Below are 17,103 nucleotides of genomic sequence, written 5' to 3'. Positions count from 1 at the left end.
CCCTGAGAATATTGCTCCAATGCTTAGTAGTATTCTGACAGTGATTTTTTTTCTTTTTATCCTGTCAGAACTTCCCTTCTTTAAATATATGACAACTGTCTCCTGCTATCCCACTATGTGCCTCAGTAAAGACCTTGTCTCCACACCCTTCAGGGGCCTCCTCATAAGTATGAGAGCATTGCTATCAGGTCCCACTAAAGCCATCACTTCCCTAGGTTGAACAAGTTCAACTCCCTGAGCATCTACTCACAGGATATGTGCTCCAGGCCCTCAACTATCGTGGTGGTTCTCCACCAAACTCACTTCAGTTAATCAGTATCTTTTGGTACAGGAGGGCACAAAGCTGGAGGCACTATCCTACTTGTATTCTAACAAATGCCAAATAAAAAAAGGATATCTTCAATCTACTGGTTGTGCTCCTGTTGAAATTGCCCTCTTAGGCTGGTGGCCTTCATTGCTGCCAGGGCACACTGGTGCCTGGTTTAGCCAACTATTCACCATACCCCATATGCATTTTCCAAGCATTGATAATTTAATTCAGAAATTACAATAAAACAAAATGTGTTTGATATATATATATCATACTAAAACAGAACATAACATATAACTTCTTGATAAATGAACTTGCTACCACTTTCAGCTAATGTCCATAGATTCATATGAGTAGATTTGGGGATAAAAACATGTTAATCCGGGGTAATAGAAGTTCATAGAATCATAGAACGGTTTAGGTTTAAGGAACCTTAAAGATCATCAAGTTCCAAACCCTGTCATAAGCAGGGACACTTTCCACTAGACCAGGTTGCTCAGATGCCCATCCAACCTGGCCTTGAACACTTCTAGGAACTGCGCATTCACAGCTCCTTGGGAAACCTGTTCCAGTGCCTTGTCATCCTCACAGTAACACGTTTATTCCTAAGATCTAATCTAAATCTACTGTCTTTCAGTTTAAAACCATTACCCCTTGTCCTGTCACTACATGCTCTTGTAATAAGTCCCTCTCCATGTTTCTTGTAGACTCCCTTAAGGTACTGGAAGGCCACAATCAGGTCACCCCTAAGCCTTCTCTTTTCCAGGCTGAACAACCCCAACTCTCTCAGCCTTTCCTTGTACAAGAGGTGCTCCATCCATCTGATTATCTTGGTCCTCCTCTGGACTTGCTCCAACAGGTCAATTTCCTTCCTGTGCTGGGACCCCCAGACCTGGAAGCAGCACTCCAGGTGGGGTCTCATGAGAGTGGAGTAGAGGGGCAGAATCCCCTCCCTCAACCTGCTGCCCACGCTGCTTTGGATGCAGTCCAGGACACAACTGGTTTTCTGGGCTGCAAAAACACATTGCTGGCTCATGTCCATCCTCTCATTCACCAGCATCCCCAAGTCCTTCTCGGCAGGGCTGCACTTGATCTGTTCACCCCCAGCCTGTGTTGATACTGGGGGCTGCCCCAACCCAGATGTAGCACCTTGCACTTGGTCTTGTCAAACCTCATGAGACTCCCAGGGACCTACTTCTTGAGCTTATCTAGGTCCCATCCTTGAGGTGTGTCAACAGCACCACTCAATATGGTGTCATCTGCAAATCTGTTGAGGGTGCACTCAATCCCTCTGTGTATGTCACTAATGAAGATATTAAATAACATTTGTCCCAATACAGACCCCTGAGGGACACCACTTGTCCCTGATGTCCATTGGGACTCTAAGCTGTTGACCCCTACCCTCTGGATGCAACCTCCAACCAATTCCTCATCTACCCATCAAATCCATCTCTCTCCAATTTAGAGAGAATGTTGTTGTGGGGGACCATGTCAAAGACTTTACACAAATCCAGAATAAAGGACTTCTGTAGCCCTTCCCTTGTCCACTGATGTAGACACTCCACTGTAGAAGGCCACCAGGTTGGTCAAGCAGGACTTTCCCCTAGTGAAGTCATGTTGGCTGTCTCGAATCACCTCCTTGATTTCCATGTGCCTTAGCACAGCTGCTAGGAGGATCTGTTCCATGATCTTCCCAGGCACAGAGGTGAGGCTGACAGGTCAGCAGTTCCGAGGGAACTTCCTTCTGTCCTTTTTAAAGACAGGTACAATGTTTCCCTTTTTTCAGTCACTTGGAACTTCACCTGACTGCCATAACTTTTCAAATATCATGGAGAGTGACTTGGCAACTGCATCAGCCAATTCCCTCAGGACTCTGGGATGCACCTCATTGGGTCCCACAGACTTATGTACATTCTGGTTCCTCAGGTGGTCATGAACCAGATATTTACTTACAGTGGGAAGTATTTTGCTACCCCAGCCCCCATCTGCTGTCCATCCACTGAAGAGGTGTGGGAAGAGAGGTTGCCATTGAATACTGAGGCAAGAAAGTTGTTGAGTACATCAGCCTTCTTCCTCATCTGCTGATACCAGTTTTCCAGCATTCTTTATCCGGGGGGGTGGGGGTACACTTTCTTTGACCTTCCCTTTCTGGTTAACATACCTGTAGAAATCCTTCCTGCTCTGCTTTGCATCCCTTGACAGGTCCAGTTCCAGCTTTGCCTCTGCCTTCCTCAATCATCACTACACAACCAAACTTCCTCTCTTCCCAGGTCACCTGTCCTAGCTTTAACTGTCCACACGTTTCCTTCTTTCCCTTTAGTTTGACCAGTAGTTCCCTACTAAGCCATGCTGGTCTCCTGCCTTCCTTGTCTGATTTTTTGTTCCTGGGGACTGCCACCTTTTGTGCTCTATGGATGACTTCCTTAAGGATCTGTTCCAGTCCCATTATCCATCATTTCACATCTGCTTCATTATCTGTCATTTTAAATCCAATATTGAGGAGCATGTACTTTCACTGGAAATTTTTTTTTCAAAGTATATACATCAAAAAATGTGGAAACCCACTAAACTCCTTTAGTGGATATTTAATTCATCCTGTTTATACTTCTTAATTCATTCCCCAAATGATTTGTTTTTACTGAGATATTAAATCATTATGTGAATGAACTGTGCTTTTTATTAGGTGCCAGAAATGTACAGGAAACTGATAATGAAACACAGGTATAAAAAGAAACTCCAGATACTTATCTTTATGAAATTTAATAAAGTTCTTGAGTGAGATACAGCATTTTGATTTTAAATAGCCCAACCAGTCACTGCGTTGATTTATGAAGGCAAACTCACAATTACTGTAAGCAAATGTCTGACTTTGGCCAAGCTAAGGTTTTACCTCCTGTTCCCACAACTATATTAGTTACTATCTAATAACTCTCTGACCTAACAGCACAGAACTGGCACAGAAAGTTTTCTTATCAAGTTATTCCACCAATTAGGCAAACCTAATCAGGGGTTGTTCTTGCTTATTCCCACCAGGTAATACAAACCTCCTGCTCTGGGTCAGCACTTCAACATGGGATTGTACAACATGAGTTTAATCCAAAAGGCTGTGTAAAATCTAGGGCTCAGGTGTTTGTCCTTCTGCCTGTATCTCAAGAGTACCATGAAGAAGGTGCACAGCACCACGCCATCAAGTGCTGTTCAGTGGACACACATTCATAACGCTGCCATCGCCTTCACACAGTGATACATTATGTGGACTATACTGGCCTTTGTGTGTAATCACATAAATTGTCCATTCACATTTCTAGCAAAGCCAGAGTTCTGCACATGGAACAGATGGATTCGAAGAATTACTCAGTAATAGTTGTATACAATAATGGTAAAGTTAGTAAACAGATGTCATATCATCTACTGGGTTTGAAGGGACGGGCAACATTATCAAGGCAGCGGTATTTGGCAAAATATCCATTGTTTATGTCATACAACAGCATCAAGGAGAAAAAAGTGTGAGAGCCAAAAGACAAAGAATTCTGTGGAGGAAAACTCTTGTTAATTCTCTTAGTCACAGTGGACCTGACTCACCAGTGAGTCACTTCAACAGCATGCCAGGGCAAATGAACCATTTTCAACAGGATTTACAGCACTGTAAATGCAATGTAATGTTTTCTATCAATCATTCTCCTCATCTTCTCCTTACTGGATTCAGTTATCATCCTACTAGATGCCAAGAAACGGTCATGTGAAATGTTCAATACATGCACCTGCAGCATTACTTAGAGCTTTAGCAATCTCACATGTACAGTTATTTCATGTTGTCTTGGTTCTGGCTCATCCTGCTGTACTTCGCAGAGCCTTGAGAATTCCCACCCACATTTGAGTCATTTTCTACTGCTTCCCACACATTCTTTATTCTTCCAGGTATAAAGTGCAATCAGATGTAACAACAGGAACATTTATCTCAGAACGACAATTTACTTTATACTGGACTCTCAGAAGAAGTTGTTTCTAATGCTTGTGGGAGAAAATAAATAACATATAATTAAAAACCATAAAATGAATAATTAGGGAAAAATAAATAATAGAAAAATAGCACTATTATAACTGTAATCTCATTCTGTGACATCTGCAAACAAGTTCTGGCTTGGGAGCAAATTCAACCCTGCTGCTGTCAGGTAAGATCTGGAAAAGGCCAATAGCACATTTTTTCTACAGAATTTGGTACATGTTCTTGTAAACCAAAATGGTCTGTCATGCCTAAAACCACTGATTTTGCACTCAGTTGTTTTTGTTATGGAGTGAGTGATCAGTCCCTTTTGTCTTTTTCTTCTCAGCTTTCCAATTTTTCTTGCCACCCACTGAGACTGGAAGAGGCTTCTGTTTTCCTTTGGCTCAACAATCCCCTTAATTTCTTTTCCACTTTGCTCTCCCACTCCTTAAAACCCTCTTAGAGGCCAAGACAAGCTGCAGCTGGCTGTTGCACATGCCATCCCTTGACAGGGGTGAGGGAGTAAAGAAGGAGAAAGGTGACTTGCAGACATAATACCCTTCATATTCAACTTCACAGCTGTGCATTTAGCCCACCCATTTCAGATTAGAAGAATGAATTTGCAACCAACACCCAATAGCCCTGGAGAGGCAGCACAATTTATGAGATGAAGCCAGCCCAGCTCTTTGCATACTGGACTTGGTGACCTAGGCTGTAAACATCTGAGATCAGAAGCTGTCTCTTAGTCTGTGCCTGAATAATGACTGCTATCTGGATCATCAAATTTAGCTGGGACATATGCAGAGCTGACATTAATAATCCTTAGGAAGTTGCTACTTTCAGGCTCATTCACATATTTCTAGTTCAAGGTACCACTCAGAAGTTCTTTCTTTGGAGGAAATTCAAAAAAGCACAAACAGTGCTGAAGGTTAGTAAAGGATGAAAAATCTAAGATGCAAGAAATGAGTCACAGGCTGCTTTCCTGCTATTAGCAGACAAGCTGAACTGTTCTCACATGGGCCAGAGCATCCTGGAGACAGTTCATCAACAAAGCCAATTGTCTCTGAGTGCACTTACTGCTGCACCACTGTCATGGTTACGGGAGAGAGCTGGAGGCAGGCGCTTGTGGTGCTGGCTGGATCACAGCAAGGCACAAGGGCTCTGCACAGCAGGTGTCCTACAACTGCAGCACACCCCTGATATGAGTCAGGAGACCACCAGAAATGAGAGATTATGCAAAGTAATTGGATGAGGAACTGCAGACATCCATAAAGGGCAATGTTTCACACTGTCAAAATACTGAAATGCTGGCAAATAGTACTATGTATTAACGCATCACCACAGCAACACATTGCTTAGAGAGGCATTGTAACTGCCATACTGTGTGCTGTGTGTGAGGCTCGGAAGGTATCACAGTGACTACAGGAATCACTCCTTTGATCCTTTAATTAAGCAATTAAGAAATTTTCAGATAGTTAAACGGTACTACATTTTTGTATAAGTAGAAAAGGCAGTGGACACCACAAGTGTTTGCCAGGCTCAAGAATCAAACTATGCACTAAAATTCTAACACATACAAACCCATACAGGCACAAATGCACAGCAGCACTACTGGGGACTTTCTCAAACATGCGAGAGAAATCCTCAACAGAAAAGCAAGCAAACAACTGAAAAAAAGAAAAGAAGAAAAAAACAAACAACAAAACCTCAAAACTTGCAACAGTAATTCTTTCTTCTCTATCAACCAGTTTCTCTCAGTTTCTGAACTTTATGTTATTCAGAAATAGTTTACAGAATCCCTTACATTGGTAAAAATGTAACAGTCTTAAGCTATCATCGAATGCTACTCAGTGCTCTTCTTCAATAAGCCTAACAAATTATTACAGGGTAAAAACTATACAGAGTTTGTTGTAATATATAGTTTCTTCCTGACATTAAAAATTTTGAGTTTTTAACAGTTCAGATAATAAACATGGATAGGTGCATCTTTCTATCTCTTCCTAGAGAGAAAAGGTGGGAAAAAAGGAAAAGGATGAAAGTGGGAGAAAGATGAGGTAAATGCATCTAAAACACTACAATTTGGCTACACAAAAGGGTAAAAACTAAGATAAAAAACATTTGCATTGCTATTTATTTGCTTGCTGATAGTATTTTTAATGATGCCTGCTTTAAAGCAGAAAGACTAAGTCAACTGTCAGTTAACACCCAGCCAAGTTCAGATACTATGCACTGATGATTAACCTGTCTTTGCAAACCAGCAGTTTCAGCTGAATGAAAGTGGCACCAAAACAGAGACCATCCCCAAGCTGCAAAATGCTCTGCATCTCAGCATGCATTGAATAGCGCATCTCACTTTGTACAGTGCATCTCACTATGTATTGCAAGGACTAATTAACGTTTCCTACCTTAGATGGTCTCCTTTTGCAAAAGCTAATGATGATTTATATAGATGTATCTTTTCCAACTGTTTTCTTTCTTCTCTGCTGAAGGGGGAAAACTTGCGTAGAGAGCAGTTTCTAACCGAAGACAGTACTGACTCTTGGATGCTTTTGCTGCTCTGACAGCCCTCACGGGGCTGCCCAGGCTACAGGGAACCCTTCATTCGTACACACAGACCCGCTTTTATTGCATGTTTCAGTATTAATGCCTATGTAATAAGCTGCTCAAGTACCTTTCACACATCAGTAGGTTTTGTTGTTAATGAAACAGCAGGGTAACAGACCCTTCAGAACAAACCATTCTTCCATACTGCAGGCAGAAATTTGTACTCCCTGCTGGACAGAATTAGTCTCGTCTCTCTGCTATACTGAGACTTTTGTAAAGGGAAAGGCAATCTATTTACAAAGTAGATGTGGCTGCAAACAAAAGTAGCTCAATCCCAGGGCAAAGCAAAAAACAAACTACAAAAGTCAAGATTCATGATTTAATTAATAAGTCACTGAGGTATAAGTGGCATTTAATTGACATATAAATGACTGACATTTCTAGTACTGACATTCCTAGTGCCTACTGCATTTGTTCCCTTATTTCAAAATAACATGTGGCTTTGATTAATAGATTTTAAAAACATACATTGATTATGTTTTTCTAGACATTTACACATACATGTAAACCAGTAAAATGTTAACCCTTTCTTCCTCCACATAAACTGAGTGCCATGCTGCCATGTTAGGATGTCAGATACTAAACATAAAGATGGGTCCAACTGCTGTAAGCGATAGAGCCCTTTTCACCAGCACTTGTAAGATACTTTTACACTACAGTCACGTAGCTGAAAATCACAGGACAGTTGTAGACAAAAGTCAAGTGCTGAAAGTACCTGTCAGAGCTTACAGAAGCAGCTGGGTTACATGTAAATAAGCCCTGGAGGCATTTCCAAAAGTCGTTCTAAAACTTCCAATGTGCTACACTGTCAACTTTTATTCACATGAAATTAAAAACACCAGCTAGCAGTGATGGAGATTCAGCTTATCCATCAGCTCCTAGTGCAGTTGGCAGAGGCTGGATGATACAAGGCAGCTCAGCTTGGCCATCACTGGGATGCAGTTGCCTAGCCAAGCAACCACGACCCCCTTCACAGCCTATATTGTGTTTGCCATCAAAACATCCCCAGGAGGCTATTTTTGGATATGGAAGCTTCCCTCTAACAATGCAGGAAACCACCAGCTGAGACAGTAGATGAAGAGAAAATCTCCCAAGTAATAATCTCGCTATGGGCTGTCAATGTCAACAAAGTCAAAGGCAAAAAATCACATCAGTGTGAGGTATACTAAGGAAAGTCTGTCTTCAGAAATAGTGGAAGGGATTGCTATCACTGCACAAGGCAGTGGTGAGGCACTGTCTGGAGCACAATCTTCATCCATGCTGAGAGACAGTGGTTCCAGTGAGGAATCAACAGCGAAAAGGTCCACTGGCATCATCAGAAAACATGGAGCTGATTTTATGAGCAGAGGAGAACTTGGTTTATTCAGTTTTGCAAAATAAAAGTCAAAAGGAACTAACACTATTCTCTATAAATTTTCCTTCAAGTTCATCAATTAAAGGGGAGAAAATAACAGCCTTCCAAACCTCTGCACAGTCTGCTGTGTGGGAAGAACCAGGAGGTAGGCAACACATCTCTGCCTCCTCCAAGCAAAGCATAGCTAGATTAAAAATGAGGAAATAAATGGAAAGTGTTTTCTTGATTGAAAGGAGTTCGCATCAGGCACTGAATTATCACGAGAAATACAGTATATCAAAAAAAAGGCAATAACACTTGTCTATTTCTATGAGATTTTAACTAATAAATAACTGCTTGTGATAGAAAAAAGGGGGAAAATATTTTTAGTGTTAAATGCAGAGAAATATATTGCAACACGGCAAAAGGGAAATGGCTGGTTATAAAAATTAGTGGCTTGTTATTTTAAAATGTGTTTACTTTCTGTGTTATTGCATGATCTTAACTATTGCAGGATTGGCAACAGAGATATAGCATAAGCATTGAAATAAACCTTTTTCGCCCTAAGGGTTTTTACTCATACTGCATTTTAAGTCAAAATATTAAAGTAAACTCCAGTGACCTCTTGGTTCCCACTTAAGCTGGCAGGTTTATCAATACATACGGTCAGGGACAAAACAGAGCAATTTCTAGGAGAGAATGGATATTGCATTTAAGAGTGCTCTGTATGCTTCACAAGCAAAGCAAACCTTGCCCATAAATGCATTTGTGGGCAGGTTTTTTTGTAAAAACAGCAAAACTGTTACTTCTAAAAGCAATAGAAGAATTTATCATCTCCCTAAATGAACTGCTCAGCCCCTTTCATAGCTTTTCCAGTACAAGTTCCCTGGGAGACTGAGGGTAAGCCAAGGTGGATTGGAGGGGAAGAGAGAAACAAGAAAGGAATTATAAACAAAGTTATCCTGTGTTTAAGCCAATTTACTAGGTGGAATGAATCTGGCCCCCAGAAAATGGGCTGAAAGAAGAATTTAAGTAACTAAGTCATCACTGTATTTGGCTGACAACCTACAAAAACAGCCATACTTTTATAACTTATCAGTAACTCACACTAGTTGACTCTCCCTTCCTCTCTGCTGAACAAACACTTTAAACAACCAAGTGTTGGAAAGGGAGACAATATTATCATTTCTGGGCACAGAGTAATTGTGGAAGCAGCTGTCCTCCTGACATTATCACAGAAATCAGAGATGGAAAAAATCCTATTAGGTCATAGAGTCCCTCCCTTTGTCATTGCAGGACTGTTCCCTATCACAGATTTTCCAGTACCTTGTCCAATCTTGTTATAAGACTTTCTAAGTGACAGCTTCCAGCAGCTGCCTTGGGAGACTATTCCTCTGCCTAATAACTACTGCTGTCAAGAATTCCCCCCACTTTAATAGCAATTTGCCCTATTATTTCTGTGTACTCCACATAATATTCAAGATAGTAAAATGAAATACTGACGTTTTGAAAAAACGTTTCAGGATTCCAGACAATTCCACAAAGAACGTCCTACTACGAAAACCAGCCATGGCTACTTTGTATTTCTTTCTGTCCTCCTGACCAGGAGATATACAAACATATCAACTAGCCTGCTGGTGACAAACACACATCAAGTTCTATACCAATACCAGACAGACGGAAGAGATCCAGCCCCAATTCCAAGCCTTTCAAACAAGTCCATCTGTTGCAGACAAACAACAAATGACTTAACCAGGTTAGCTATGGATATGCTCTCTGTGTTCTCTCACATTTGTTTGCTCAGGCCATGACTTTTTGTCTACCTTCCTAATGAAATGAGGTGTGTGCGTTACCTCCTCATCCGGCTGCTCTCCATGGTCAACACTGAAACTCAAAGGCCTTTTTAAGTGATCCCTTACAGCACTCCAAAGACTCATGGAAATCACAGGCTGATCACCACGGAAGAAGGCTCGTAATGCATGTCACCTCTTGTAAACAGGCAGTGGGAATGTAAAAAAATACATATCTTGAGATATGTCATGGGAAAACAGTGGATGAGAGTAAGTATTTTGGGAGACGTCATGAGGAACAGGATCTTTTGTGACAGCAGAATGCTGGGACATACCATGTGCACTTATATTCAGTTCATTAGTTTTGTTGCACACAAAACAAAAAATTGTGTACAATCCTATGAAAAAAAAGTTTACAGACCATAAAATGTCCAGGTTGTTCTAATAAGTCTCCAGACATTAAATATCATTTTAACTCTTCAAATCCATTGCCTGCTTCATACTAATTTCATCCTATCTTTCCTGTTTCATAGTGACACTATCTGACACTTCTCTGCCTTGTCAAAGTCCTTTCTCCACATCCTTTTTTTATTAAAAAAAAAAGGTTTCAGAATCATCCATCAGTATTTTTAACAAAGTTAAATGCCACAGACCTATCAAAGCAGCTCCCAGCCTGAACTAGTTCCAAAGTCAGATGAGAATCAGTGTTACAGTGCTGTCATCAGAGCAACACTGGAGAGGGGAGAAGAAAGGAACACACACACACACAAACGAAAAACATCACCCAGAACTACAGTGACATATGTAATCAGTTATGGTAAAATTCCTACCAAAGCTTTAAAGAATTAACTTTTCTCAAGTTTGTTACACTCTATCTACAATAAAAACAAGGAACTCTCCTCCTGTTCAGTACACTCTCACCAAGCAGTCAGAAGAAAGAACTACAGCCACACCTGCTCCCAGGTCCCACACATGCAACTCAGCACTGTTACTATGCAGAACTTTTTTTTTCCTTTTTATCATCCACAGAGACAGTAAGGACACAGTTCTTAATCACATCACATCACATGTTATTGTTTAACCATATTGTGGGTAAAATATTACCAAATAAAAAGAGTCTTTTTTCACAGGTACTTCAAGGTAAGAACCAGGACAGAAACACATAATATTTTGAAGCCAGGAGTCAGTAAATAAACTGAAGCTTCTCTTCTGTTCTTCTCCCATCTCAGTATTTATCACTCCTTGTAAACTGCTATGAGTGCACCTCAAATTTGCTGTAGCTTTGACTCTTCTCTCTGCACGCATCTCTCTCTAAATTACCTTCACCTTCAAAGCTCACCCCCTCTTACTACCTTTCATTCAATGTCTTTTGTTTTGCCTCTCCCACTTGAGACAATCATCTGCAAAAAGTGAGAAATCTGTCTTTATACTCTTATTTGAAGTTTGTTTTCTGTCTGTAAAAACTTTTGAAAATGGAAAAGCCTCCCAAGCCTAACCCTAATACCATATCATCCCATCTAAAATGGATTCTCATCTAGGGTGGACACTTGCTCCTCAGTTCCTTCCCAGCTATAATTGTCCACCGCTTGAATAGTTAAGTCTTTGTACAACTCCCAGCAGATCTTTCTCTGGTGGAAGTCCCTTGAGACTTCTCCAGGCTTTCTTAAGTGAGAAAGAGAAAGGAGTGAAGTGAGCAACCTGGAGAACCTCTTCCTAACTCCGGTAATGTTAAGACTTCACAAGATACAGGGAAAAACAGAAAGAAAAAGTGGATAATCAAAGACATTGATAAAATAACAATACACTTAGATCCAAGGATAGATTCTATTCAGATCAAAGCAATATATTAATTTCTGACCTTGGGTCAGTTTTATGGAAATTTCTGCATAATCCATAAACAGGCACCTATGCTAAACAACCTCTTGCTTCTTAGAACAACAAACTAAAGGAAATCCTTGCAACACAGCTCCTTTTTGAGTGCAAAAATACACTTCAAATTATTCATCTTGCTTTTCAACAGCTTCATCCTATCTTTGGGGAACATAAAACAGAATCAAAAAGCAGAAATTACAAGTGAATTTAGTGCAAGTATTAAAATGTGCCTGATAACACATTCACTTATTACTTCTGCTGCCTGAACATTCTCCAGTACCACAAATATCCATTTAGGGAGTCTGTGTATTATCAAAGCATTAACAGAAGAAACAAACAAACAAAAAGAATTATAAAAGATGATCCTGGTATTATAAAAGTAACATTAAGTTGCTGCATGAACACTCATTTGTGAGCACAGGACTACACCCAAAAGAGCAAGTCTTTTTGTACACTTTGAGGTGTCCTTGAATGACAGTTTCTCCTTACCTCAAGCACTCTTCCCGTGATATACTTTTCACAGTTGTCACATCTGATACCAAACTTTGCATGATAGTCCGTTTCGCAGTATGGAACACCATCCCTAGGGAAGAACAACAGGCCATACAGAAGTTGCTTTATGTAGGCTTACAGTTCATCAGGAGATTGTACATCTAAAATTTGTTAATGTTTCGACACTTCACAGGGTATTAATGGACTTTCCTACCTACCAAATACTCATTTATACTAATTTTGTAAAGAACTGAATAGTTAATAAACTATTTCGGCCCTTTAGAGTCTACCATGATCCTACTTTCCTGCTTGTTGCTGAATTTAGCCATTGCCTTTCTCCTTGTAATGATACTCGGTCTCTGAAACCCTCACACCATCTGTTTAATATTGTTACCCATTAATGTCTTCCACGTGTTTCCCCCTCTTTGGAAAAAAGAGTTATTTCTACATATTATTCTTTCCCTCTTTACTTGCCATCTAATTCATCCAATAAATGTATCATCTGATACATATATTATCTAATCCTTTAGCTGAGGCTGAGCAGAGTAATTTCTCAACTGTCTTGCCTGTAAACCAAGTTTCGTTTAACATTTAAGTGTACTGACATTCTTGACTGGACTTGCTCAAAGACAGGCATGGATTAACCATCTCAGGAACCTGGTCCATAAAAGCCAACTATGGCTACGAGAATTCAGCCGGAGCAGCAGAAGAGATGCTGCAGTGTGTTCACACATGGTGTGACCAGCTAGTTCACTCCCACGAGTGAGTTAAGACAATGCACAACTTAAAGATATGAAGAACAAAAACCAGAGTCAGCCTTTCTAAAATGTCAAAACTAGAACACTTGGATTACTGCTCTGAAGAGAACCTGTTAAATTTACATTTTACAATTTTACAAAGTCTTACATGTAGACCATTAAACTGATGAATGAAAACAAACTGCTCTAACAGAAACTGAAGACTCTTCTCCTGTTTCAAAGTGCAAGTTAAATATAGTTAAATAGGTTTAGTTTGTTATGTTAAAACAGCCCATGATCAGACAGATTTATTAGCAGAGGAATAATTTTATCAGACATTTCCCTGGAGAAGCATAGAAATTAATTTTATAGCATACAAGTTGGACTGCTTAGAGACTAACTTATAAGTTACCACAATAATTAATTGAATTAATTGAAGCCAGGATGTTTCTTCTCATGAGTTATTTTGTTTGGCATTTAGCTCTTTTAAAAAGAGGATTTCACAATAACTATATCTTTACAATTTATGGGGGTTTTATTATTAAATAACAAGCAAAAAAATGACTGTACCAAAATGCAGCAGAGTAGCACAACTTTTGAGTTAATGCAAAACCTTATTTAAGAACACCCTATTCATAAACATTGTTTCTCCAGTGCAAGCTGTGAAATTAAATGTTATGCTTGTATTAATCTAAATCCAAAGAATTGTTGAACATGGGCTATGAAACTCCATCATCTCTGGGCACTGGTGATTGAGTTACTTTGTTGTTTAAGAAAATTTCAACATATCAACACACTCCTCTGAAGCAGAAATTAATCCCAGGTGCCTTGGCCAGTGAAAGCCCTGTATCTCACCAGCCTGATGAGAGTGTTGACATGGGACTTGGTCGGTGTGCGTGCTTTGTGCTGTTTCTCAGTGCTGTCATCACGTTCAGTCCAGATTTGACAGCACAAGGGTCTGGAGCAGCAGAAAAGCATGGTATGTACATCCCTAATGAACTTTTGATGAACATTTCTACTTATGTAAAACACATGGAAAGGACAGTATCTGCTTGTTCACATTATAGCATTGCCCAGAGCAAAGTCATAGATGACTAAGGGAGTATCTATGGGGCTTTGAAACATACTCCACCCACTGATTTTCTATAGCACAGATGCTTTGTCAAGTACCATTCCAGGTAAATGGACAAATTTAAATTCTACTTTTCTTTATTTCATTTTTTTCTGCTTTTAACACAATTTAGATAATAATTTACACAACAGTCTCTCTTATATATCTCCAAACATACATAAATAAAAACTAAAGGATACACAATGATAAACGAATTATTTGGCATTAAAAGAATGATGAAAACAGGTGAAAATCCTCCTCAACTTACTTGCTGATGTACTCTGCATTCAGTAGCTTGCCACACGTATTGCACTTAAAACAGCCCAAATGCCAATGTTTGTCCAAGGCAACCAAGGACTGCCCATTTTTTATTTCTGAACCACAACCCCCACAATCTGCAAGAGAAAAATCCAGTATGAGTGAATCACACACTTTAAGTGGTCATGCAACAGGGCTGGTTACTGCAGTACAAGGATCTGTCGGTGTCCTGGTAACAGCTCACGTGGGCTCTAACACTGCTCACTGATGGATGACAAGTGCTGCTGCCCTAATAATGCCCTGACATTGCTAGAAGACATGAATCATTCAAAGAAAAGAGCTGATGACTTAAGGTTCAGACTTTATTTTAATTCATTTATACTGTGTTTAAAACGTGAAATGTTGATGATCAATTTTTCAAACATTTATTGGGCAAATCAGCCTAAGAAAATAAATAAAAAATACCTAGATTAAAAAAAATAATTGATTTTTCATATTACACTTTGCCTATTGCTCTGCAAGCTTTATCATTCCAAAATTCTTTTAGCAAGCATTAAAAAATCCAAGCTGAAATTCTGATATGAAATTTCCTGTAAACAGGAAAAACACACCATTAGTTAAGAGGTATTACAAATTCCTGAGGAATAATGACATTTTAATACGTAAAAGTGATGGCTGGCGACATATTTATTATTTAGAGAAATTCACTTATATAAGGCTCCTCAGAAAAAGTAATTGAGAACAAGATTTTTGGGGGGTTTGGTTGCCTTTTTTTGTAACAATGAATGCTTTTGACTGTACTAGTAAAATCCAAATCTACACTCAGCTTCCACACAAACAGTCTACCAGTAAGTGCCCTGTTTAGAGATGTTACGTAGACATAGGATTTGGATCTGGTTCTCTATATCCTAAATCAACCCTCTAATAGCTTACAAGGTCCATCACTCATTTACTCTTCACTCTGCAGATTTCCTGTCTATGTATAGTTTTCTTACTAAATGCTAAAATAGTCAGAATATGCGGAAAAATAGGGATAAGTACCAGTGATAAACTGATTCTAGTATCAATATCTCAGTAATCCTTGTAATCCTCCAAAAGATAGCTTCCATTTTATGTGAAAAAACCCCCAGTATTTTTAGAAATTTTTCAGGCATACCAAAAATTTGCTAGAGAAAAGACAAACCCCGAAAGACAATCATTTAGAGATGCCAGAAGAGAAAAAAACCCCAAACCACAACAATCTCTTGCATGGAGAGAAAGATACACAAAAGCATTAAAAAAGATTTATCTAGTTATTAAGAACGAAATCCAAACCTAGGATTTTATTAAAACATTTGAACAGTCCTCTTAAAAACTTTCTGATTTAAGATTCTATTTAGTTGGTTACATGACCCTAATGAGACACTGTAAGTGCAATTGTAAATTTTTCACTTCTGAGAGCACAACAATAAAGGATAGTTTGTATTTTCCTTTAGTGGATTTGGAATGGATTAAGAGAGCAATAATGTGTCTAATGTTACCCTGTAGAGCACCAATACATGGAAACTAGCCTAGCACAAAAGCGTGTGCACCACAGATCAGAACATTTGAGTTTTGCTAATAAAAAAGAACATTTGGGTGTGTGACTCGATTGAGCCCCTGCAGTATTCTGTAGTATCTATTGTTTAACTGCAATCAGAAATTTGTTTGTGATCTCTCCTGCACTGGGGATTCATCTGGTAATCTAATTTAATCTCACTGCTTGAGGGTTTATTTCATAAACTGAATAAAACACCATGTGCTCAGATGTCATTCACCTTTCATCTGGTTTAAGCTGAGGTGGGCAGAAATGCAGCATTTTTGGAGTTACTTTTTTATTCCCAACTGCTGTTAAATTCCAGATAATTACAAACAAATATTGTGGTTTCTATGCCAACAGTGCCTACTGATGCAACGTCCTTTTCTTCCCAGCTTGGAAGCAGCATCCTTTGGTGACTCAACTAATTTCAACCAATAACTCTGCAGAACACATCAAATGTGTTGATATTCTTTCCTGAATACTCTTTCAACATCAACACTGTCACAAGAGGTTTTCAGAGCCAGTGTTTTATAAAATGAAACAAAACAGGTAGGTAGGTACTTACATAATAATAAAAAATTCAAGGACTCAGGCAAAAAGCAAGTACTGACATTCTTCATCTCTTCCAAATGGAACGCATAAAAGAGGTCAGAACCAAAATGGGAGGATGAAAATAGAAGGATGGTCAGAGGGGGCAGAGATGTTGGGATCTCAGTGAGTCCCAAGAGATGTCCTGAAAGCATTACCAAGATAAATAGGCTGATGAACAGCACACATGGTATGTATCAGGAAGTTCTGACACAGGAACAAAATCAGTGTAATGGTGGGTCAACGTACTAATTGTTCCTTGAATAAGCTTGCTTGAAAGTCATATGTTTTTAAGCACTACTAAAACCAATTGTTTTAGAGGTCTTTTGCAAGAAAGCTGTTGTTAAAACAAGGAGATACACCATTCACTGCTTTATGTAATATGCAGCATAGCTACAGCCAGCCATCCTGGACTTTCTGTTCTCCAGTTCAGTCAGGATGTCTCTGATAGTGCTTGTTTATTCC

At 39.4% G+C, this 17,103-nt stretch overlaps 1 protein-coding gene across 15 annotated transcripts in view; it reads right to left on the bottom strand.

Moving 5' to 3' along the window:
- ABLIM2 (actin binding LIM protein family member 2) overlaps nucleotides 1–17,103 on the bottom strand; it is a 140,273-nt gene that overhangs the window by 59,363 nt on the left and 63,807 nt on the right. For all 15 annotated transcript variants that reach the window (XM_032685220.1, XM_032685225.1, XM_032685222.1 and 12 more), the window contains exons 5-6: nucleotides 14,503–14,629; nucleotides 12,384–12,477 (exon numbers count right to left, since the gene is read on the bottom strand). In XM_032685220.1, the coding sequence (XP_032541111.1) occupies nucleotides 12,384–12,477; nucleotides 14,503–14,629 (221 nt within the window). The remainder of the gene's footprint in view (nucleotides 1–12,383; nucleotides 12,478–14,502; nucleotides 14,630–17,103) is intronic.

The sequence above is a fragment of the Chiroxiphia lanceolata genome, chromosome 4 (assembly GCF_009829145.1).
Source record: "Chiroxiphia lanceolata isolate bChiLan1 chromosome 4, bChiLan1.pri, whole genome shotgun sequence".
Lineage (NCBI taxonomy): Eukaryota > Metazoa > Chordata > Aves > Passeriformes > Pipridae > Chiroxiphia > Chiroxiphia lanceolata.
Note: the sequence above shows the minus strand (reverse complement) of the source record. Positions and strands in the feature narration are given on the sequence as shown.